Raw genomic sequence first — 26,368 nt, 5'->3', positions numbered from 1 at the left:
CTGCAGCGATTACTTCTTAGTATGTAGGTTGTCTCACTACACTAGGGATCAGCAACCTTCAACACTCCTGCTGTTTTGCAACCACAACTCCCAGCATGCACACTTGCTCAAGGATTCATGGAGCTCCCACAGAAGTGAAGGAGCTCCCTATGTGCATTACATATTGGACACATATGAATCAGGTTCACCAGATGTTTTTTTTTGTAGAAGACTTTTGATAGTTACAATTATCACTGAGATGCTTATGCTTGACATTTTTTCCTGTTTCCATCGCACCAACTTCAAGAATTTATTGCTGACTTACCTCTTAATATATTTTAATGACTTTAATGTGATGGATGAGTGGTGCATACAAGCAATACACCACATGTGTAGAGATGAGCGAGTACTGTTCGGATCAGCCGATCCGAACAGCACGCTCCATAGAAATGAATGGATGCACCTGGTACTTCCGCTTTGACGGCGGCCGGCCGCTTAACCCCCCGCGTGCCGGCTACGTCCATTCATTTCTATGCGAGCGTGCTGTTCGGATCGGCTGATCCGAACAGTACTCGCTCATCTCTACACATGTGCAAAGGTTTACAAAATAGTTTGTCATATTGATACATATGTACAATTCCTAATGTCGTGTTATATGAGCACCATTAAAAAGAATATTTTTACTTATATAAATATTGTCCTAATTCACAATAAGAGTCATTTAAGCTTTTAGGATTGTCATATCTTGGTCACGATGGTTGGCACACCAGGAGAATACAATAAATTCCCAGTTCAGTTGAATAGATTCAGTTTAAAACAGGTCACAACCCACTTTATTCACCCCTACCAACAGCCCACTAGTCTACAAATCCAACTGAACCACCCAGCTTTCCCAGACTCTTCTCTTCCACTCTGCTTTCATAGGGTGAAATCCACACTTTTTTATAACTCTAGTGGTATAAACATGCCAGTCCAGCAGTCACATTGATGCATCATATACAAATCATGTACTATAATCTCAATGAATAGTGCACACTGAAGTTGTACATCATATACCCTTACAGGACATACAGTATAAACAATCTCTGAAACATATCACCCTCTCTAAAATATAGTCTCTCTCAGTAAAATATGGCAGGGTTACATTACATTTTAACATCTTGTTATAGTAAACCATTGTTTGTCATATAAAGAATCCAGCAGGATGAATACTGTGAAGGTGTTGGTTAATAGATAGCAGTTCTATCATCTGACACAGAAAAGCATTAGGCAATGTGTCCTAGGTATGGCTCTACTGGGTACTGAATAGAATGGGCCGAGCAGTGAATTCTGAGGGTGGCGGCAACTCCATCTGTTCACTTGATGTTGAGAAGAGGGCCAAGACACGGTTGTCTGCTCTCACCGCTGCTTTGTAATCTGCCCATAGAACCTCTTAATTTGAGCCTGTAGGAAAATAAAAAGATAGAAGGGATCAGAAGTTGAGAGCTATAAATCCCATTATTTGCAGATGATCTGTTCATGTATGCAAATAATCTAGAAGAAATGAGAAAGAAATAATTAACATATGGGCAAATTCTGAGATACCAGCATATAGTAACAGTTAGAAAAAGACATATGTCCATCAAGTTTAACCAGGAGATAGGAAAGGGCATGACTGAAGGGCGTAAGTGTTCTATACACGATTTATAAGCATTCTGTAAATTCCCTAACCATCAATGCTATTTTATTCTAAAAAGACATCTAATCCTTTTTTGAAGCAGTCAGCTGTTGCTGCTGTGATCAGTTCCTGGGGTAGGTTATTCCACAGATTCACAGTCTTTACAGTGAAGAAGCTTTGACAGCTCTTGAGATTAAACCTTTATTTCTGTCCAGATGAATGAAGTGAGTGCTTCCTTGTCTTATGAGGGGATTTTACATGAAACAGGTTTTCACAACACAACACAGAGAACAGGACTGTCTGCTTCCTTCTCCATTCTCTGAGTATCAGCTGCTGAGAACAGAAGACTGGTGAGAATCAGACCTCCACCGATCTGATACTGATGATTTATTCTTAGTATACTCATAAATAGCGTTAGCCCAGAAAACCCATTTGCAATAGAGCTGGGGCTTCTGGCATATCCCACCCCACTACAAGGAATGGTATACACCAGGGTGGGTACATTATAGAAGGTAGTGGGAAAAAAGGATGCACAATGTGTCAGTTTGTTATTGGACCTTTGGAAGAAGGGAAAATATGGTTTATGCTGCAGAAAAATGGATTATATAATATCATTAACAGTTAATGGAAATGTATTTAACCATTTGCCTAGTTGCAACAAGAAAGTAGTTTATAAGATAAATGTGTTTCTGCATTACCTGAAGATAAGGGGAAGATTAAGGGAACTACGTACAAAACAAAGTTTTACCACAGCCACCGCACTTGATAATATGTGAAGGAAATGTTTCACTTTGGTGCACGAATCTGCCCTCCGGATCGGGCAATAGAGCAGTATTCACAAAAAGAAAGGATCCAGCACCGAAAAATTGCTCAGTTAAAACGGCTTTTATTTCTAGTTTCTAAAAAACATTGCGTAGACACCAAGATGCATAGAGAATGTCTAAAAAAATGTATAATTCATACCAGTCCACGAAGACAAAACATGAGACGAGACCTACATAACACATAGCTGCCGCTGACGCGTTTCGAGGCAGTGTTGCCTCTTAGTCAGCGCTATGAAGCCAGAAATGAGTTCTGGCACATGGCTGGCTGCAGGGGATGTAAAGTCCGGTATTGAAAATTTCAGTCTATATAAATTTGTCCCAATATTTCTATATCAAAACATAAGACTCAATTCAACATAAATTGGAATAAGAACATTAAAATATTTTTTTTCCCATGATTGCAATGAAGGGCATGTACATAGAAAGGTGGCAGATTTAGGATTGATAGGGATTTAAATTAGAAGAAAAATAGATATTGTTACTAGAGATGAGCGAACAGTGTTCTATCGAACACATGTTCGATCGGATATCAGGGTGTTCGCCATGTTCGAATCGAATCGAACACCACGTGGTAAAGTGCGCCAAAATTCGATTCCCCTCCCACCTTCCCTGGCGCCTTTTTTGCACCAATAACAGCGCAGGGGAGGTGGGACAGGAACTACGACACTGGGGGCATTGAAAAAAATTGGAAAAAGTCATTGGCTGCCGAAATCAGGTGACCTCCATTTTAGACGAATAGTGGATTTCAAATCCGGGTCATATGAGAATGTGAACTTTGTGACTATGAGACAGGGATAGCTGTACAGGCAGGGATAGCTAGGGATAACCTTTATTTAGGGGGGAATGTTATTAAAAATAACTTTTTGGGGCTCTATCGGGTGTGTAATTGTGATTTTTGTGAGATAAACTTTTTCCCATAGGGATGCATTGGCCAGCGCTGATTGGCCGAATTCCGTACTCTGGCCAATCAGTGCTGGCCAATGCATTCTATTAGCTTGATGAAGCAGAGTGTGCACAAGGGTTCAAGCGCACCCTCGGCTCTGATGTAGCAGAGCCGAGGCTGCACAAGGGTTCAAGCGCACCCTCGGCTCTGATGTAGGAGAGCCGAGGGTGCACTTGAACCCTTGTGCAGCCTCGGCTCTGCTACATCAGAGCCGAGGGTGCGCTTGAACCCTTGTGCACACTCTGCTTCATCAAGCTAATAGAATGCATTGGCCAGCGCTGATTGGCCAATGTATTCTATTAGCCTGATGAAGTAGAGCTGAATGTGTGTGCTAAGCACACACATTCAGCTCTACTTCATCGGGCTAATAGAATGCATTGGCCAGCGCTGATTGGCCAGAGTACGGAACTCGACCAATCAGCGCTGGCTCTGCTGGAGGAGGCGGAGTCTAAGATCGCTCCACACCAGTCTCCATTCAGGTCCGACCTTAGACTCCGCCTCCTCCGGCAGAGCCAGCGCTGATTGGCCGAAGGCTGGCCAATGCATTCCTATGCGAATGCAGAGACTTAGCAGTGCTGAGTCAGTTTTGCTCAACTACACATCTGATGCACACTCGGCACTGCTACATCAGATGTAGCAATCTGATGTAGCAGAGCCGAGGGTGCACTAGAACCCCTGTGCAAACTCAGTTCACGCTAATAGAATGCATTGGCCAGCGCTGATTGGCCAATGCATTCTATTAGCCCGATGAAGTAGAGCTGAATGTGTGTGCTAAGCACACACATTCAGCACTGCTTCATCACGCCAATACAATGCATTAGCCAGTGCTGATTGGCCAGAGTACGGAATTCGGCCAATCAGCGCTGGCTCTGCTGGAGGAGGCGGAGTCTAAGGTCGGACCTGAATGGAGACTGGTGTGGAGCGATCTTAGACTCCGCCTCCTCCAGCAGAGCCAGCGCTGATTGGTCGAGTTCCGTACTCTGGCCAATCAGCGCTGGCCAATGCATTCTATTAGCCCGATGAAGTAGAGCTGAATGTGTGTGCTTAGCACACACATTCAGCTCTACTTCATCAGGCTAATAGAATACATTGGCCAATCAGCGCTGGCCAATGCATTCTATTAGCTTGATGAAGCAGAGTGTGCACAAGGGTTCAAGCGCACCCTCGGCTCTGATGTAGCAGAGCCGAGGCTGCACAAGGGTTCAAGTGCACCCTCGGCTCTCCTACATCAGAGCCGAGGGTGCGCTTGAACCCTTGTGCAGCCTCGGCTCTGCTACATCAGAGCCGAGGGTGCGCTTGAACCCTTGTGCACACTCTGCTTCATCAAGCTAATAGAATGCATTGGCCAGCACTGATTGGCCAGAGTACGGAATTCGGCCAATCAGCGCTGGCCAATGCATTCTATTAGCCCGATGAAGTAGAGCTGAATGTGTGTGCTAAGCACACACATTCAGCACTGCTTCATCACGCCAATACAATGCATTAGCCAGTGCTGATTGGCCAGAGTACGGAATTCGGCCAATCAGCGCTGGCTCTGCTGGAGGAGGCGGAGTCTAAGATCGCTCCACACCAGTCTCCATTCAGGTCCGACCTTAGACTCCGCCTCCTCCAGCAGAGCCAGCGCTGATTGGCCGAATTCCGTACTCTGGCCAATCAGCACTGGCTAATGCATTGTATTGGCTTGATGAAGCAGTGCTGAATGTGTGTGCTTAGCACACACATTCTACTCTACTTCATCGGGCTAATAGAATGCATTGGCCAGCGCTGATTGGCCGAATTCCGTACTCTGGCCAATCAGCACTGGCTAATGCATTGTATTGGCTTGATGAAGCAGTGCTGAATGTGTGTGCTTAGCACACACATTCAGCTCTACTTCATCGGGCTAATAGAATGCATTGGCCAATCAGCGCTGGCCAATGCATTCTATTAGCGTGAACTGAGTTTGCACAGGGGTTCTAGTGCACCCTCGGCTCTGCTACATCAGATTGCTACATCTGATGTAGCAGTGCCGAGTGTGCATCAGATGTGTAGTTGAGCAAAACTGACTCAGCACTGCTAAGTCTGCATTCGCATAGGAATGCATTGGCCAGCCTTCGGCCAATCAGCGCTGGCTCTGCCGGAGGAGGCGGAGTCTAAGGTCGGACCTGAATGGAGACTGGTGTGGAGCTATCTTAGACTCCGCCTCCTCCAGCAGAGCCAGCGCTGATTGGTCGAGTTCCGTACTCTGGCCAATCAGCACTGGCCAATGCATTTCTATGGGGAAAAGTTAGCTTGCGAAAATCGCAAACTGACAGGGATTTCCATGAAATAAAGTGACTTTTATGCCCCCAGACATGCTTCCCCTGCTGTCCCAGTGTCATTCCAGGGTGTTGGTATCATTTCCTGGGGTGTCATAGTGGACTTGGTGACCCTCCAGACACGAATTTGGGTTTCCCCCTTAACGAGTTTATGTTCCCCATAGACTATAATGGGGTTCGAAACCCATTCGAACACTCGAACAGTGAGCGGCTGTTCGAATCGAATTTCGAACCTCGAACATTTTAGTGTTCGCTCATCTCTAATTGTTACGTTTAGAATTGATGTAATATGGGTTTTTTTCTCCAATTTTTTTTATGGATGTAAAAGTCAGATCATATTTTAGGTAGAGAACATGAAAATGATGGAATCTTCCCTTGTAAATGAGATAATACAGGATGCTTGTACCGTCGTGTCTGTTGCTATAAACTTACATTGCACAAATAACACATCTGTTAGGATTCTGTTCAACAGGACGCAGAAATGAGACAGTCTCCTGTTGTCTGTGTTCCTTGAAAACGCAATACTGGCAAAAGCTAGGAAACTGAGTCACACAGACACTATAAACCACGAGCAGAAGCCCCATGGGACAGAGCTGAAGCATTGCAAATAATGAAGTTGAACCCCCACCTATCTAATATTGATGACCTATGGTTAGAACCCCCCTTAAAGGAAAGACTCTCTGCAGGTAGTACAGTATGTCAGCATAAACCCAGAATAAGCAGAGGTTTAAATGAAGGAAAGATAAATTAGACTGAATCCTCTCCTACAAATTGATATATCAATCTGCTCATCTCCTCCTGCTTTAGTACATGCGGCCGGCAGGTTACACCATGTTCATTGTGACAGGTTCTCTTTAAACTAGTGTGGGACAGTCATATTGCCAGATTTATTTCTTATATTTGATAAGCTATATGCCTCAGAATTCTGGCTTAAATTGCACCACACGTACATTTATTATATGTATTAGTCACATTTTGCACCTTGTTTGACAAGAGGGCTGAGCAGAAACGGTACTTGGGTTTAGATGTACCAATGTGTGACAACTGTGCACCAAAATTTGACACAAAGTAATTTAACTAATAAATTGTGTAAAGTTATACTAAAGTGTCTAAAATTATACCAGATTATCATCCAGTAGGAGTCACAATAATAACTGTTTAGACTGTGGTGTGAAAGCATACATTGTGTAAGTGTTATATTAATAAATATGTCCTAATAAACAGTATCCCTGATGAAGGGGGAAAGGCCCGTGTAATTTGTAGGATTGCTGCACCCTACTCTATTTCTTTATGTTTTATGTGTAAATGTTACTCTGTCTAGATGTGGATGTGCAATAAAGACGTGATATATGGAAAGCTGAAGGAAACCTGGATTCTGTGATAGGACCGAGGAAGTGTAAAAAACTTGCTACAAGGCATCTAGGATTATGGAGGGTGGGATTCTGGCAGTGTTGCTTTGGTAGCTTTGTGATTTTGAGGAAATTACAATTATGGTTTACTATTCTCTTTTATTATGATGGTCATCATTCTTTGGATGCAACTGGTATAACATGGAGTATGTCCTAGGGTGGACGGTTGCAAGAGGACTGTACAAGGCCCAGATGGATTAAATGTGTGGTAGTGAACTGCCACCATAGGCTAGAGGGCACAGAGAAAAAGTGCTGTGGGAAAAAATGCAATGGCAACGCATCATGGCCTTTTGCAGAAAGTATACCTGCTTCAATCATACCTACAGGGAAATGCATTTACATAGGTATAATTTACATACTGTGATGTTTAAAAGCTTGAGGATTTTAGAAATCGCTGCATTTCCGCTGTGTGTATTTTTCTACAATGTGTGGATGAGATTTGCTAGGATCCCATCCAATTTGCAGGGACTGTAAAAATGCTTACGCCATGTGAGTCCCCGGCTTTAAAAAGTGTAACTTGGGCATGTGTGTACTAAATCACTAAAGTGCAGTGTTGTTTTGCCACTTGTTTTGGAATTTATTATTTTGCTTTTTTTGCAATGTCTACATTTCTCCTGGCGTCTTTATTCTAACCCGAGGCTACATATCCTGATGATTAGTTTGCAGAGACAATATGTTTGAAGTTGTGAAATATGTCAAAAAAGCTTACCTCCAATTATGCAAAAAGCCTTAAAGTCCATATAAGAACCTGTATACGTGAAAAAAGTGAATATAAGAAACTAAGTAATATAGCTCATTAAGGAAATATATTATTTTCTCCACTTAGGTCAGAGGACAATCGTACACATCAGGGAGAGTGTTTGCCTGCATAGGCAGTACGGAGACTTACAAGTCATTCCTGCTCCGCTAGGGATTCTGGGTAAAAAATATGCAAATCTATTCTCCAGGATGTAATTAGGAGAACAGTGCCTCTGTATGCTGCCCTCTAGAGGGCAGCATCCTTAACATCATGCATGACTCAGTTATAAAGTCTTTTTAATCATAATGTGGATTCAATCAGTATCCCTACACTATGCTGAGGATGGCCCAATAGGCCGAAACAGCGCTGTCCATAGCTGGGAATCTGTTCCTTTTGGGACAGAAATACTGATTTGTCAATTAAATCCACATTATGATTAAAAAGACTTTATAACTGAGTCGTTCATGATGTTAAGGATGCTGCCCTCTATAGGGTGGCGTACAGAGTGCACTGTTCTCCTAATTACATCCTGGAGAATAGATTTGCATATTTTTTACCCAGAATCCCTAGCGGAGCAGGAATGACTTGTAAGTCTCCGTACTGCCTATGTAGGCAAACACTCTCCCTGATGTGTACGATTGTCCCCTGACCCTGGTCTATAGTCTCTCACTCTGCCAAATCAGTATCCCTACGCTATGCTGAGGATGGCCCAATAGGCCGAAACAGCGCTGTGCATAGCTGGGAATCTGTTCCTTTTGGGACAGAAATACTGATTTGGCAATTAAATCCACATTATGATTAAAAAGACTTTATAACTGAGTCGTTCATGATGTTAAGGATGCTGCCCTCTATAGGGTGGTGTACAGAGTGCACTGTTCTCCTAACTACATCCTGGAGAATAGATTTGCATAATTTTTACCCTTTCTCCACTTATTAAGACTAAGCTACTTTTTGCATAGAAGTCTATGAAGAGAAGAGGGGAAGAGGAAGCTGCTATACAGGACACACAAATAACTGCAGCTGCTGTACACTGCTACTCTTAAGTGAGGGTGCTCTTCTTCAAAATGAGGCTCTACCATGCAAGAACAAAAAAAGGGCAAACAGTACACATAAAAAACAAAAATGTACAACAACTGAAATATAAATAAGCATTTTATTGACACAAAAATATTCTAAACACATTAAAATCATCCAAATGTAAGAAAATCATGAAAATGCACAAATTCCTTCTGCAGCCTTGTAGGACAAAAGGTTAATTCAAATGTATCACTAGATACTAGGTGTATCAAATGTATGACTACGTACTAGGTGTACCAAATGTATGACTACATACTAGGTGTACTAAATGTATGACTAGGTACTAGGTGTATCAAATGTATCACTAGGTACTACGTGCATCAAATGTATGACTAGGTACTAGGTGTAACAAATGTATGACTACGTACTAGGTGTACTAAATGTATGACTAGGTACTAGGTGTAACAAATTATGACTACGTACTAGGTGTACCATATGTATGACTAGGTACTAGGTGTATCAAATGTATCACTAGCTACTAGGTGTACCAAATGTATCACTAGCTACTAGGTGTACCAAATGTATCACTAGCCACTAGGTGTATCAAATGTATCACTAGATACTAAGTGTACCAAATGTATGACTAGGTACTAGGTGTAACAAATGTATGACTACGTACTAGGTGTACTAAATGTATGACTAGGAACTAGGTGTATCAAATGTATGACTAGGTACTAGGTGTACCAAATGTATGACTAGGTACTAGGTGTACCAAATGTATGACTAGGTACTAGGTGCACCAAATGTATGACTAGGTACTAGGTGTAACAAATGTATGACTACCTACTAGGTGTATCAAATGTATGACTACCTACTAGGTGTATCAAATGTATGACTACCTACTAGGTGTATCAAATGTATGACTACGTACTAGGTGTACCAAATGTATGACTAGGTACTAGGTGTAACAAATGTATGACTAGGTACTAGGTGTAACAAATGTATGACTACCTACTAGGTGTATCAAATGTATGACTACCTACTAGGTGTACCAAATGTATCACTAGCTACTAGGTGTACCAAATGTATCACTAGCCACTAGGTGTACCAAATGTATCACTAGATACTAAGTGTACCAAATGTATGACTAGGTACTAGGTGTAACAAATGTATGACTACGTACTAGGTGTACTAAATGTATGACTAGGAACTAGGTGTATCAAATGTATGACTAGGTACTAGGTGTACCAAATGTATGACTAGGTACTAGGTGTACCAAATGTATGACTAGGTACTAGGTGCACCAAATGTATGACTAGGTACTAGGTGTAACAAATGTATGACTACCTACTAGGTGTATCAAATGTATGACTACCTACTAGGTGTATCAAATGTATGACTACCTACTAGGTGTATCAAATGTATGACTACGTACTAGGTGTACCAAATGTATGACTAGGTACTAGGTGTAACAAATGTATGACTAGGTACTAGGTGTATCAAATGTATGACTAGGTACTAGGTGTGCCAAATGTATCACTAGATATTAGATGTACCAAATGTATGACTAGGTACTAGGTATGCCAAATGTATCACTAGATATTAGGTGTACTAAATGTATGACTACATACTAGGTGTATCAAATGTATGACTAGGTACTAGGTGTACCAAGTGTATGACTAGGTACTAGGTGTACCAAATGTATCACTAGATACTAGGTGTAACATCTTTGCCTGTCCGGGCTTTGGCGTCGTCTGGCCGCATGCTGCGGCACAAGAGGCGTGTTCAGCTGTGATTTCTTTCCTTGGTTTCTTCTTGCATTATCTCAACACTCTCCTATTCTTTCACCTTGGTAATTGATTTTCCACCACACCCATCTCCTTCATCTTCATTTCCCTCTGCTCCTCTAATAGTTAATTTCAGTCTTGCCCTGTGATTGACGGCCTATCCGCCTATCATCTCTGGGGCGGGTTTTTCCTCCCTATTTATGCTAGGCTCGCATTCACATTGGGGCTTGCTATTGCCTTGTGCATACTTGCTTTTTTCTGTCGCTGTTATTACTTGTATTCTAATCCTGACCTCTGGCTTTCCCTATTGACTATTCTTTTGGACTTCGATTTGGCACTGCGTTGCTCAACTGTTTCCTGACCCTTGGCTAGCTGACCTCCCTTTGTTGTTATTTGTCTTGTCTGCGTTTTGTGTATCACATATATAGGAAGGGATCGTCTTCGAGTTGCCGCCTATTATGTAGGATAGGGCCTGGCAATAGGAAGGGACAGTGGGGGGCTTCAGCTTAGGGCTCACTGTCTCTTGTGCCCTGCCCCAGGGTTTCCAGCAGCTACTGGGGAATTGTTGTCCTAGCAATTCCATAACACTTGGTGTACCAAATGTATGACTAGGTACTAAGTGTGCCAAGTGTATCACTAGATACTAGGTGTACCAAATGTATGACTAGGTACTAGGTGTACCAAATGTATGACTACGTAGTAGGTGTACAAAATGTATGACTAGATACTAGGTGTACCAAATGTATGACTACGTAGTAGGTGTACCAAATGTATAACTACGTAGTAGGTGTACTAAATGTATGACTAGGTACTAGGTGTATCAAATGTATGACCAATTGTATGACTAGGTACTCACTCAGATTCTCCTCCCTGTCCCTTCTCCTTACACTTCTCTATGTGAGGATAAAGACATGTACAGATGCTCTACAGGTAAATAGTCTGAAGATAAGATGAGCAGTCTAATAAGTAAAGAAGGAAAAATATTTATTTATTAGATTATATTACAGAGTTTCTTATATTCACCTGGACTATTAATTTATGAAAAATTGTTTTAAAATTGTAAGTAGACCTTAAATGATAGATATTTACACATTAATTATTTGGCTGCAATAAAGTACATAAAGTACATGTTCAGATATGGTAGCTTTTATAGATATTGTTAATATTTGGAGCTACACTGTACTTGGTTTTGCTTTAAATTGTATTGAGGATTTCAAAAACGGTATCAAAACAATCCATCTCTACATTATACTTAAGGGCAGAAATTGATGATTTTTGGAATAGCACAGGGAAGCTAGCAGTTTTTTCATTATGTCTGAATGAGGTCTTGGATGTGAGAGAACTGACTTCGTACTGTAATTTCCCAAGAGATCCGTTTTTTCAGTACTAGAGTTTCACAGAACCTGTAAGGACAGTTTATGTTTACTGTACAGTATAGGATTGGCAGACGCGTGTGGGTTGTGATATATATATATATATATATATATATATATATATATATATATATATATATGTGTGTGTATGTATATATATATATATATGTATGTATACACAGTATATATAATGGTGTAGAATTTAACTGACACTCATTGTTACCTTTCTCTTTTTGAACATTATTGCTAATCTTTATTTACACTATAAAGACAGATGAAAGCAACATATATGAACAAAAACATGAAATCATATATGAAACAATAAAATAAGGCTAGTTACCTTACCTGCATTGTTTTAGTCTAAAGTCTGACAATTTGTTGAAATTTTTTGAAAATGAATAGTATTAAACGTGTTACAGTAACCAAAAAAACGATACTCCCCTTTATAATTTACTTATACTGTACATATCACGTTTTCTTATCATACCTGCTTTCTGACATCTCTACAGAGTGATAGCTAGAACAGAAAGTGTTAAATATTAAAAATTGCAAAGTACACTAGCCTTGAATTTAGGAGTCAATGAAATGTGATCATCGGAATAACAACTTAACACATTTTTACAATGCGAAGCGCCAATTTTCGGATATACTAGTCCTTGTGTGTCTGCCAGTATGTGCTACATGCAACTATATACAGTTCACTGGCATTGGACTGTACTTTGATTGTACAATAGAAATTCCACAACAAATATGCTATTGTGAACCCATCTCTTATCTACTGTACAGTAACTTATATGGCAATGCTACATTCCACAATAGAAAGGAAACTTTTATAGCATAGCAAGGGAACTGATTTATTGTGTGATGGGATTTAACAGTCCTATGTCAATAAATAGAAATTTAGAATAATAATAAAATAATTAAGAATATGCCCATTTTTAATAGACTTTGGGATTTCTGTGAGACAATTAAAACATCAGGGCATATATATAATGCCCTAATAATGCCCATAATTGGCTCAGAAATTGCAAGTAGTCGGTTTGATGAATCTGCCCCAATATCTATAGTCTGAGTCTCATACACAACAACGTATTGAAAAGGAAATAGAATCTAACAAGGAAACATTCCAGCCATAAGCACATGCGGCTTTAGTGGATATACTGTTTTCTTCTATCACAATATCATACAAATACTTTTTAGCCTTAGATTTTAAAGTCTGTCGGAGTCAAGTTGATCTCAAGAGAACCTGCTGCTGGGGAAAATCCTTCGCTTACCGCTTAGGTCGCTTATTGAAAACAATGGGCATTTATTGATTTTAGTGGACCACTGCCGCATTCAAGAGGTAAAATCTGACCGCAGGGCCCCTATTTAGCTCAGCATGCCGTAGGAGGACACATAACAGAGGACATAGTAAAAGAAAAACAACCTCTTCTACTCATGGCTGGGGATGTAGCTTTGATACACAAATCTTATGCTCTTACTGTATAGTCATAGAAAATACAGAATGCTTCTTTGCGTTATTATCTTAAATACATATGTGGTTACTAATATTGTCTATCATGGAGATACTCTTACTATGCCAGTACTAAAGGAATAACATTTGATATCGATTTGCATTCTTATTTCACTGTAAAGCTACAGTTACTCTATGGCAAATTCAGTAATGGTACATGCAGATTTTGTTGCAGATTTCCTTATATGCATTGCAAAGAGTAGAATCTGCAATGATAATCTGCAGCAATTGACAGGCCACGACTTCACAATCTATCTGGTTATTTTACGCCTGGAAAAAAAATCTGCAATATATGTATACAATTGGCACTGTGTTATACTGCATGCACTGCAATATGCAACATGTGCAGTAACTTTAACGCTAAGGCCCCATGTTGCAGGAAAGCAAATGCAAATTTTGCATCATGTGTTTTGTTAGACAAACCTAGGCTACGGTAGGAATGGCAAATATAAGAGTGGCTCTTATACTTCTTCCTTCTGCTCCATTCACTGGAGTGGATTGAGTAGAAGGGAAAAGTATAAGTAATTCTTATATATTTCCCTTTCCTGTTGTAGTAATTTGCTTTGCAACAAGAAAAGGTTGGATTTGATGGACCAATGTCTTCATCCAACCTCATTTACTATGTGACTGCCCAGTTCTTTTATGGAACGATAGCCAGTTATTTGTGCCATAGCACTATATTTGAATCATTGGATTTCCCATTACTTTGAGCCTTATCTCCTCTGAGTCCTGTCGGCGTGGTATTAGGCCAGTAGTCTCATGGTCAAGGAAGAGGTGAGGGCTCTTATAGGTTTTTTGACGTATCAATTGGGATAGTGTTTCTTATATGTGCATGGTTTTTAACATGAGGCGGTTGAGTCAGCTTCTTAAAGATTAGTAGTGGAAATCTGACATCATGTGGGACTTTTTGTAGTGTTTGGTTGGGGAACACGTATCTGCGTTGGACAACTGCAGATTATTTTCTATCTATAGAGTCGGTGGATTAGTTTTTTTCACTATAGCCCTCTATTGGGTTTGCTTAGCAGTCTAAAGAGAATTTATTTACAATTTCCTCTTATTTTAAAGAGTTTAATAAAAGTGAAATCTTAGGTATCTTTTGTCCTCTATTTATTTCTGTGAATTTGTGATTTTACTTCAGTTCATAATCGTCCATCCCTACAATAATCCCATAGCCATCTTGGAAGTTGTAGAGAGATTGTGATGGTGATGATACAGTATATTTGTGTCTAGGGTTTCCTAGACTGGATATAATTGTATCCATTTCTAAGCTGTGAATAGAACTACTTAAACATGGTGGTACACAGCAGTGTATATAGACATTTCCAGTACTGTGCAAGGTTTTGTTCACATTTGTGTAGGAGGCTCATCTGTGAATACTATTCCATATTCTGTCATATTTGACAAGAGGAATAGGACCGCATACAGCTCCATTCTTCTTGACAAAACGACAATGAAACCCCAACAGATATAAGTCATGTTTATAACTGTATTATAGAGACTCCATTGATAAAGAAGAAAAGATATTTAGGCTATGTTTAAATGTTCAGGTTTTTTAATGCAAAGTCAGGTGGATGACAATAGGAGAGAATGTATAGAGGACAAGAGATACTCCTTCTCCTCTTTGTAGCTACTCCTGGGTTTTGGCATCAAAAACTGCATCTGAAATACTGCAGGAATTATTGTTATTGCAGCTTCTAAGTAGCCAAAATGGCCATTTATTTTCTTCTTTCTCATGGCTCATAAGCAGAGAGCCCTTTATGAGACCTTAAACTGGCTTGCTAAAAGAGAATCTTAAAACTCCCTAATTCTAGCACGCCTCCTTTCAAGGAAACTGACTAAATCAGTCACTTATAATGAAAGAAATCAATATATTTACTGGCTCAGTAAATATATGGCTGGTCAAGGCTAACTGGAAGTCTTACATCAGCATAACAAAACAGTTTATAATGCTCAGTAAATCTCTATTAGAACCTTGTTGTGGACTCAGCTCATTGTGCTGCTGTGCAGGCATTAATTGTAGATATCCGGGCAATGGAAGTGCGGAGCAATATAAAGCCCTCTACGAAATTGCTGCTAACTGTGGTTTCAGCAAGTAAAATAAGACTTGTTTAAAGAGGATCTTTCATGTCTTTGGGTACATGCAGTTTTATATACCACTAGAAAGCCAACAGTGCAATGAATTCAGCGCACTGTCGGCTTTCCCGTTATGTGCCCCGGGGGAAGAGCTATCGGTGCATTTATTGATAGCTCTGCACTGTCAGAAGGATGTTTCTGATAGTCTAGCTGGGAGCGCCCCTCCTGACAGTCTGTCCGTAGCGCTCTACTGTCAGAGGGGGCATTCCTTACCGCCCAAGCATGACCTTGAGCAGTGAGGATTGCCCCCCAGTACTAGTCTATGGACGAGTACTGTCAGGATGGGGGGGGGTGCGTTCCTCATTGCTCAGCATCATTGCAGTATGGCACTACATACAGTACTGTCAGGAGGGGCGTTTCCAGGTAGACTGTCAGGATCGCCCTTCTGACAGTGAAGATCTATCAGTAAATGCACCAATAGCTCTTCCACCGGGGCACATAACAGGAAAGCTGACACTGCACTGAATTCAGCGCACTATCGTCTTTCTAGCGGTATATAAAACCGCATGTGCCTGAGGACATGAAAGGTCCTCTTTAAGAGGAACTGCTCCCTTCGACACTGCTTTCATCTAACATAAGTTGCACAGGAAGCCATGACAGTATGTGAACATAGGAGGACTGTGCTCCTGTGCACAAAGCTAGCTCATATAGACATGTCTCGAGTTTGAATGGAGGAGTTTGGGTGGCCTGCACACAACCTTGACCTCAATCCCATAGAACACCTTTAGGATGAATTGGAACTCTGATTGGAATACAGACCCTCTGACCCTACATAAGGGCCTGACCTCACAAATGCTTGTTTAGCTGAATGGGCACAAATTCTAGTAGTAGAAGAAGGGTTCAAAGTCGATATTAAAGCCTATGGTTTTGGAATGGGGTATCTAGCAAACTAATATAGGTGGAAAGAAAAGGGGGTCATATTCTTTCTTCATAATGCACATGATAGTTCCTGCTGAGTTACAATGGTGTCAATGACATTAGGATCAGTCATACAACCCATCTGGAACGTTGTCCTAGCAGAAATTTGAGCATTGCCTAACACCCAGCTAATATGGGTTGAATTGTTTTAATCACATAGAAAAGGGTGATTCTACTGTAATAAAATCATATATGGTCTAATATAGTCCTCAAAAATGCCCATGTCACATTATTAACAATATATTGTTTTCTTTTTAGGAATAAGTATATCCATTCATGGGTCTAAAAATCAGCTGCAGATTCACCAGAGGAAAAGTGTGGCGAATAATCCTGTACCGAACGATCACATAGTGGTTAGACATTCCTCTCTGCCTCCCCTCAGAAGGGCGATAAGAATGGAGGCTTCATCTTCTGGCAAGTGTGCGCTCTCAAATGGAAATACAGAGATTCATTATCCAGGTAGACAATCTCTTTTTGAACACTGACGGTATAACTACTGATAATGGGTTAATGTAAGGAGCCATTATGGGACATACTCCTTATATGTGAATATATACATATAGTACTGTGAAAAATTACTGCAGAATCAATTCTAGGTATGCTTGCACACAGGTTTTGAAGGAACTTGGCAGGGAGGTTGTTCCAAACATCCTTGAGAACTAACCACAGATCTTCTGTGGATGTAGGCTTGTTCAAATCCTTCTGCCTCTTCAGGTAATCCCAGACAGACTCGGTGATGTTGAGATAAGTGCTATACAAGAGCCATATCTTCACTTGCAGGACTCCTTGTTCTTTATGCTGAAGATATCTCTTAGTAGCATTGGCTGTATGTTTGAGGTTGTTGCCCTAGTATAGAATTAATTTAAGGCCAATCATATGTCTTCCTGATGGTACTGCAAGCTGGTTATGTATCTGCTTGTATTTCTGTGAATTGGGGTCACCATTAATCCAAACCGAATCACCAACTTCATTTCCTGACGTGAAGCCCCAAACTTGCAAGGAACCTTCCCCAGGCTTCACTGGTGCCTGCAGACACTCATAGTACTGCTCTCCAGCACCTCAGGGAACAAACTGTCATCTGTTACTGCCAAATACTTAAAATTTTGACTCATCATCCAAAGCACCTGCTCCCACTTTTCTGCCCTTATTATTTTTCCCAAATAGTTGAGTTACTTGGCCCTGTTTCCAAGTTGAAGGTATGGCTTTTTGGCTCCAATTCTTCTATGAAGATCACTTTTGGACAGACTTAAAAACAGTAGACGTGTGTACCTGGGGTCTATAAGTTTCTCCCAGTTCTGAGCTGATGGCAGTACAGGACATCTTCTGATTTCGAAGGGAGGTAGGACTGATGTGTCTTTCATCTGATGTCATCCAAAATTCCTTGGCTGACCATTGCCTGTATACTCCACAACACCATTTCTTGGTGACTCAAAAGAGCTTGAACTGCACATGTTGATACCCTAGTCTTCTCTAAAACCTTTTCTGAGAGAGACCTTCCCGAGTGTCCTGTTGATGTAGTGTGACCAACCCGGGAGAACCGTGCAGGAAGGTGGATTGTCACGGTGACCTTCCTGCACGGTTCTCCCGGGGTGGTCGCAGTAGTATATGACCTGAAACTGTCATATAAAACTGTCTTTCCCAACGTCACCTTTGTAGCAGAGTTTGTTGTGTAGCCTCCTACACAGCTGTTTCTGGTTCATTTTCAGACTGGGTTTCAACCTACATATGACAATGATGAGCATTACCACCTGTATAATCAGATAATCGCACATCTGAGGCCCGGTTCACATCTAAATTCTGTATTCCATTCAGGGAGTCCGCTTGGGGACCCCCTGAACGGAATACCAAATACATTAAAAAGAGGTTAGCTAAGAAACCACATGGACCCCATAGGCTATAATGGGGTCTGCGTGTTTTCCATACAGTGTCCGCACGAATCATGCGTAGAGAAGAGTGCAGCTTGCACGCCTGACAAAGTCATTGAATTAGTGCACCTAGAAGAGTTGATGCTGCTTTGAAGGCAAAGTCCTTCACATCAAATATTGACTTGATTTCGATTTCTCTTTTGATCATTCATTTTAATAAATTATTAATGTTTTTATTTATTTTTTTTAAATCATTCTGATATTGCAGAATTTTTGAACATCTGCCTAAAACATTTGCACAGTACTGCATATATGCATACTGTATATATCTACGGACAATATATATAATTGGCACATTAACCATTGCTATTGCAGGTAACATCATTTACATGTGGGGAAGGGGCGGTTATATTGCAGGAAAGGGTTATTTACCTAGAAAAGTAGAGTTAGATATTAATGACAATGTGCTTTTAATGAATAAGATTAAGGTTAAAACCTGCAAAATAAATTCTACAAATACATCCCATGTATCAGTGTGAAAGCAGTATTGGCTCGTAAAACTTGACTCCAATCTGTATGAAAGAATACCTAAGAAAATGGTTTCCTGGTTGAGAGCAAGCGCTAATATTCTGAGGTCATGCGTCTGGTTCCATGTATGTACTACAATCGTTCTACGTTTTTTTCTAGGTGTTAAGGACATAAATATATTCTTTGATGACTTGGAAGCTGCAAATAGTCCCTCCAAAGACGATGACTCTCTGCTGCATGCTGGTAATTTGACAAGTATGTCAGACGAAGTCAGCAGATTAGATGCAGAAGGAGAGGTAAGAAGTTCAGTTACTAAAGAGTATTATAAATAGCTGTGGGAGACAGGAATGGATGGGAATCAATACTGTCTGTTTACAGGGTTGTGGAATATGTAACCATAATATACCGTACATGGGCTGTACATTAGGCTTTGTGCTGCATCAGAAAATGGGGGAGGGATTCTGTTTACAGTTGTTCTAGGGGACCTAGTACATCATTATATTACACACTACACATGGATTATGATCTATAATGCTTTGATATCCTTTCAGCATTATGCCATCATTTTTTAGTACTAGGGAACCCCTTTCTGACACATCCATTTTCCGTTTTTGCTTTTGTTCCTCTTTTACTCTGTGCCATTCAAGGTCGTACCCTTTTTTATTCTTCCATTCAGTTAACTGTACAAGGGCTTGTTTTTTGCCAGACAAGTTGTATTTTTTCAGACAGTATCTTGCTGAATGTATTTCTAACGTCAGCATGTAATATTCCATAAAATATATTGGGAGGCTGGAAAAAATTATTAATGAGGTGGAATTGTGAAAAAATTATTATAGTTTTTTTTTTTAATATATCTTTGTTCAACTTTATTTTGGTAACGGCAGGCATAATAGGAACTTTATAATGTCAGGCCTCAATGTTCAGAAGGCTCAAGGGTGCCATAGCAACTGAATAGGTCCTGCCATCTCGCTGCAGAACGGCAATTCAGTCTCTGAAAGCAGCCCACTACTGCAAAATGCGTCTCAGATCCCATGGTCTCAATTGACAACAGAATCTTAGACTATTAATGTCCATACAGTGCTGGCGGACTATCTGATGTAGAAAACAACAGTCACCAATGGCTATGGCATTGGCTCATTGGCTCAGCTGCTAAGCCAATGACTTGTTAAAAGACCCACCATCTTTCCAAACGGTCCCCTGTATTCTCCCAGCATCTTTTTTCACAGTGGTTAAACAGACTTTTTGTAAGTTTATTTGGTCTTCTAAACCCCCTCGCATTGCTCGGAATACTCTGTCTCGGCCCAAAAAGAAAGGAGGCCTGGCGGTGCCTGACTGCTCTAAGTATTACCTTGCGGCAGTCGCTACGCGTATTCTTGACTGGCACCATTCGTCCCGCTCTAAGCTCTGGGTTGCCTTAGAAGAGTCTTTGAGCCCTATACCGCTCACGGCGCTCCCTTGGCTCCACAGGAAATTTTGGACGGACTGTAAGCCCTATTTGCTCCCGTTCGTAGCGAGTCAGACTATGGGTGTGTGTCGAATCTATAGTGGTATGCGTTTGCTCTTCCAGAATGACGGCCCTCTGACTCCAGTCTCGGGCAACCCCGACTTTCCAGCGGCGTTTAATTCCTCCTTTCTGGATCGCCCCCCTGTCCATCCTCTCCTCCGGCTCACGCATGTTTCCTCTGCCTCTACTCTCCTTCCCCGCTCGGAGTTGTTGGCTTTAGCCCCCAGACCGGACTCAGTAACTGCCCATTGGCACTGTTCCCAACTATCCCATTTTTATTTATCCTTGAAGCGGTCGCAGGATGTCCATAAACCGCTTCTGCCTTTAGAACGCCTTTGCCTCTCTGCTTCTCGACCGGAACATACGGTCTCTCTTCTGTACAATTTTCTGTTAGAGGGTTCGGAGAGTGGCTTACCACCATTCGTGGGGGGCTGGGAGAGGGAGCTGGGGGTGGTGTTCCCGCCGGGTGTGTGGTCGTCAGCCTTTGAGATGTGTCATAAGTTCTCCATTTTCTGCAAGTCTCAGGAGACAAATTATAAAATCCTCTCTAGGTGGTACAGGGTTCCGACTCTGCTCCACGCCATCTTTCCAACCACCTCTGATAGGTGTTGGAGATGTCTCACCGATCGCGGCACGATGGCTCACATCTGGTGGGGATGTCCCCTTCTTCGCCCTTTCTGGGATAGTGTGAGAGGGGTTATTTTTCAGGTGACAGGTGTTGCTTTAGAAGATGATCCGGCCCCTCTGCTCCTTTCTCTTTTCTATCGTAAATTCCGGAAACCTATTCGCAAGCTTTTGGGGTTTATGTTGGTAGCTGCGCGTTCGGTCATCCCGAGACTGTGGAAGTCCCAGTCCCCCCCCACGCTCCTTTCCTGGCTTAGGGAGTTCCTCCATATCCGCACAATGGAGGACATGCTGGCAATGCTTCGCCCTAATGACCGACTTCACCATCAGACCTGGCTACTGTGGAACATGTTCTATTACTCTGCTGACTTTCGTGCTCTTTTCCCTTCCTCGCCTGTATGATGCCTGCCTATTTCTGGAATTCTTTCTTGTCAATTACCTTTCTGGTGCTCGCATAACCTCAGTTAGTACTTTAGTGTTGGGGATTGCTGTTCCTTCTGTTATGCTTTTACAACACATTATGGTTCTTGTTGCATTTTTCTTCTTTATTTCTCTAATTATCTGAAATGCATTGTTCATTGTAACTCTGCTGCGTCAGAGTCCGCCTCCCCTTCCCCCTGTTTCCCTTTCCTGACCCCTTTTTCCCCTGCTCTTTCCCATTGTTTCCCTGATCTTCCCCTGCCTTTCCTCTCCCCCCCTCCCCTTTTGTTAAACCCTTGGAAAATCCTTAATAAAAATTTAATGTCGAAAAAAAAAAAAAAAAAGACCCACCATCTACCATGTACAGTATGACAAATTTTGGAAACGGGTTAAAGACCACTTGTAGCTATCCTCACTTGTGTGTATTAGAACACACCTATACTCACATAATAATAATTCTGGTGCACTTTTTCTTATATCTTTGCATTTTTTCTCTGATATTTTTACTAAAAACTTATGAATAAATTGGCGGCAGGGTGTAACTATATGAGCGGATTCATACTTGCGCCCGGTCACCGCTTTCGGGTTTCTGTCTTCTTTCGAGACAAATTGGACAGGAGAAGAAAACCCAGCGGTCAGTTTTCAAACCCATTCACTTGAATGGGTTTGCAAAGTGAGCGCCCGTGAGCGCCATTCAAGTGAATGGGTTTGAAAACTGACCGCTGGGTTTCAGTCTCCTGTCCAGTTTCTCTCGGCAGATACGGAAACCCGAAAGTGGAGACCGGGTGCAGGTGTGAGCTCGCCCTATCCTGTATCAATAGTGTGTATTCACACAGCTTGATACACTGAGTATGAACAGACATGTCCTATTTACAATTAGAAACAGCCATTTCTCGTACAGAAGATCTTCCAGAATTGTTACCTTATGAACAATGCAAGTATTTTCTAACACAGACTTGTCAGCAGAGCTTTTTGCATAGTGCCGCCATACAATTAATCTGCATTAATTCACTTTAACATCACAATTCTAAATGATAGGGTCTGACATAGTTTACACTGCAGCTGTCAGGCCCCTTTGTCTTCACTTCCAGCTTTGCAATGTTTTCTAGGCAGCTTACATGTTACCCTAAGGCGGTACATTGCCAGGAATAAGATACAGTTAAACAGGAAACCTTGAGAGCGTTTCCATTTTATTTCTTCATACATCTCCAGACATGTATGCAGTGCCACATTCACAAGATGATTCTTCCTTTACCTTCCATTTAGCTTCTAATCCTCAAATCTTAGAAAGAAATCTGAGGAATATGATCTTTTTGAGACTCTGCTCATTATTTCCACATCACTTTGAGCTTCTGCGTATTTTCTCGTACGAGTACAGAGCGCAGATATTTTAGGGAATCCGCCGGCTTATACTTATTGTTGAGCATCTTAAAGGGTGTTGAACAATGAAAGCCGAACTACATTCTGGAAGGTGAACTTCAAAGCACTTTGAAGATGCAATACAGATGAGGTATTGGTCAGTGCATAGCTTAACTATATCCTTGGTCATTTTTAGCAGATACATTTACTTTACTTTGGACTTTTTGACTCTGATGTTTCCATGAAATTCAGTTTTCTTTTCTTGCAAATCAGTGCATTGTTATGTCATCCAAATAATGTCATTTGAAAGTCATAAAGCAATCTTCTGCTATGTTATGAAACATTTCTGTGCAGTTTACTTGTATGGATCATGGCTGCCAGTCAACAAGCCACGAGATATGCACTCCTGAGTTTTGTCAGTCACTGTTATGTTCTTGCTAGTAGTTATGAAAATCACAATTAAACAATCGGGCTCAATGGGGTATTTCTATTTGGGTTATGCCATATTCCTCAAGGACCCTCATCTAGTCTAAGAACATGGGACCCCTGTTTTGCAGACCCTTCATGCACGGCTCTATAAGATAAGATAAGATAATCCATTAATAGTCCCACAGTGGGGAAATTTCAGCATGTTACAGAAGCATAGTAATACAGATACAGGATAATACACAGTAATATATTACAGACGTAGGCACACATATGTTGAGAAGAGAAGATATACTAGGAGTCAGTTGCTTCTGGACCCTGGACTCTGCCACTTAAAATATACCACAATTCTAAATGGTAGGTAGGTAGTTGCCCCATTACAACTTTACATTGGGGGTCAGAAGTTTTAAGTTACACCTCTGGTTGCTGTAAATGAGTTCTCCAAGATTTTATCATTGATGGCCTATTCTTGGAATAAGCCATCAGTGTTTGATCAATGGGGTCCGTCTTGCTGTCCACATTAAGAAGGTCACGTTATTCCCCTCATTTTTACACAAGTTTACTAAGTTAACTGTGTATACACAAATTCGCCTGGTACTGAACTTTCCACTTTCCTTTCCCTAATCTGCCTCCCATTGTCTTCAGTGGTTTCCATTGCAAACTGTCCACTGAATCTGAGGTATGTGGTGTTAGCCTATTGTATAAGGCTAGTCTAACGTGTAAACCTATACCAAGAACCTGAGGTTCAGCCTTGGCTTTCTGCCATAGGTTCCATGGGGATGTTTTGGATCAGGTCTTGGGGCAGAAGACTACCTCAAAATTCTCTCCATATTCCTCCATGAGTACATAACCTTACTTTGTTTGAGGAATGCAGTGCAGAAATTTTTATAGTTCTTCATAAATTGCACAAGGTGAAGTTATGATGTTCCTACTTTTCCTTATGAATAAATATGATCCAGAACAGGGAATATTTTTTCAAAGAGTTGACTGAACAACACATGCATCACTCTATAGGGATGCTAAGGGTAAGACATAAGCTGGAAAAATGTCTGAAGGCTAAGTGGAATTTTTGGTTAAGAGACTGATGCCTTACTAAACCATCCAAACACCTAATAGGCCATCTTTCTGCTTTAGATTTCACTGACTGTCCAATCTTCCTTACGTACATCACAATTTGATATAGCAATAGGCTGTACATAAATCAATATCTTTAGATCGTTCTTTATGGTTCTTTTTCAGATTCCTAGCATGCCGGAGAAAAACAGAACAAATGGGCTGTTTTTCAATGACGGGAAATGTCGTATTGACTACATTCTGGTGTACAGAAAATCAAGCATCCACTCAGAGAAAAGAGAAATTTTTGAGAGGAATATTAGGGCAGAAGGATTGCAGATGGAGAAAGAGGTAACTTTGGTATTTTCTAATATTTATTGATATATTCTTTTATGTAATAAATATAGAATTCTAGTTGGCCCCTATTATATGTGTTATTGTAGGAGCATAACTATAAAGGGAAGAGATAGTGGTCACTCCTTCAATCTTAGGGAGCAAAGGAGTAAATATGCAGGAAGCTTCTTATACTTCTCTCTTCTGCTCAATCCACTCCTGGCTTTGGCTCAAAAAAAGCTGAAAAATCTGCAACAATAAAAGCAAAATTTCTGCAATATGAGGCTTTAAAGGAAGGAAACTGAGTATCACATCAGCACAGCACATTGTTGGGGACATTATACTGAGCACCATTATACCTTTAGACCTGGTTCACATCTGCGTATGGTATTCCGTTCAGGGGGGTCCCCAAGTGGATTACCGAACAGTTAATTAGTTAGCTAAGAAACCACACGGACCCCATAAACCCCAAGCAGCACTTTTCTCTCTGCATGATTCATGCGAACACCGTGTGGAAAACACATGGACCTCATTGTAGTCTATGGGGTCCATGTGGTTTCTTGACTAACCACTTTGTAATGCATTCAGTACTCACAGCTGATATATTGCAACCCAAATATTTGGAAATGGGCTTAGGCTTTATTCACACGTCAACATTTTGCGGACGTATGTTGCCTTTGTTATCATGGTGGGAACACAGGCTGATGAATACTTTGCATGAACATTTATTGCTCACTACTGGCGCATGTAAACAGGGGAACCAGTAAGCCGTCAAACGGGACTGATAGGATCTTTTATGCAGTAGAAAATATCATTTTAATATATATATATATATATATATATATATATATATATACAGTCCTATGAAAAAGTTTGGGCACCCCTATTAATCTTAATCATTTTTAGTTCTAAATATTTTGGTATTTGCAACAGCCATTTCAGTTTGATATATCTAATAACTGATGGACACAGTAATATTTCAGGATTGAAATGAGGTTTATTGTACTAACAGAAAATGTGCAATATGCATTAAACCAAAATTTGACCGGTGCAAAAGTATGGGCACCTCAACAGAAAAGTGACATTAATATTTAGTAGATTCTCCTTTTGCAAAGATAACAGCCTCTAGTCGCTTCCTGTAGCTTTTAATCAGTTCCTGGATCCTGGATGAAGGTATTTTGGACAAACAATTCAAGTTCAGTTAAGTTAGATGGTCGCCGAGCATGGACAGCCCGCTTCAAATCATCCCACAGATGTTCAATGATATTCAGGTCTGGGGACTGGGATGGCCATTCCAGAACATTGTAATTGTTACTCTGCATGAATGCCTGAGTTGATTTGGAGCAGTGTTTTGGATCATTGTCTTGCTGAAATATCCATCCCCGGCGTAACTTCAACTTCGTCACTGATTCTTGAACATTATTCTCAAGAATCTGCTGATACTGAGTGGAATCCATGCGACCCTCAACTTTAACAAGATTCCCGGTGCCGGCATTGGCCACACAGCCCCAAAGCATGATGGAACCTCCACCAAATTTTACAGTGGGTAGCAAGTGTTTTTCTTGGAATGCTGTTTCTTTTTGGACGCCATGCATAACGCCTTTTTTTATAACCAAACAACTCAATCTTTGTTTCCAAAATGAAGTTGGCTTCTCCAAATGTGCTTT

At 41.0% G+C, this 26,368-nt stretch overlaps 1 protein-coding gene across 2 annotated transcripts in view; it reads left to right on the top strand.

The window, feature by feature from the left end:
• ANO4 (anoctamin 4) overlaps positions 1–26,368 on the top strand; it is a 153,035-nt gene that overhangs the window by 59,463 nt on the left and 67,204 nt on the right. For both annotated transcript variants that reach the window (XM_075274615.1, XM_075274617.1), the window contains 3 exons: positions 16,848–17,048; positions 19,142–19,278; positions 24,555–24,719. In XM_075274615.1, the coding sequence (XP_075130716.1) occupies positions 16,848–17,048; positions 19,142–19,278; positions 24,555–24,719 (503 nt within the window). The remainder of the gene's footprint in view (positions 1–16,847; positions 17,049–19,141; positions 19,279–24,554; positions 24,720–26,368) is intronic.

This window comes from Leptodactylus fuscus, chromosome 5 (genome assembly GCF_031893055.1).
Source record: "Leptodactylus fuscus isolate aLepFus1 chromosome 5, aLepFus1.hap2, whole genome shotgun sequence".
Taxonomy (NCBI): domain Eukaryota; kingdom Metazoa; phylum Chordata; class Amphibia; order Anura; family Leptodactylidae; genus Leptodactylus; species Leptodactylus fuscus.
This window is presented reverse-complemented; position numbering and strand designations above follow the sequence as displayed.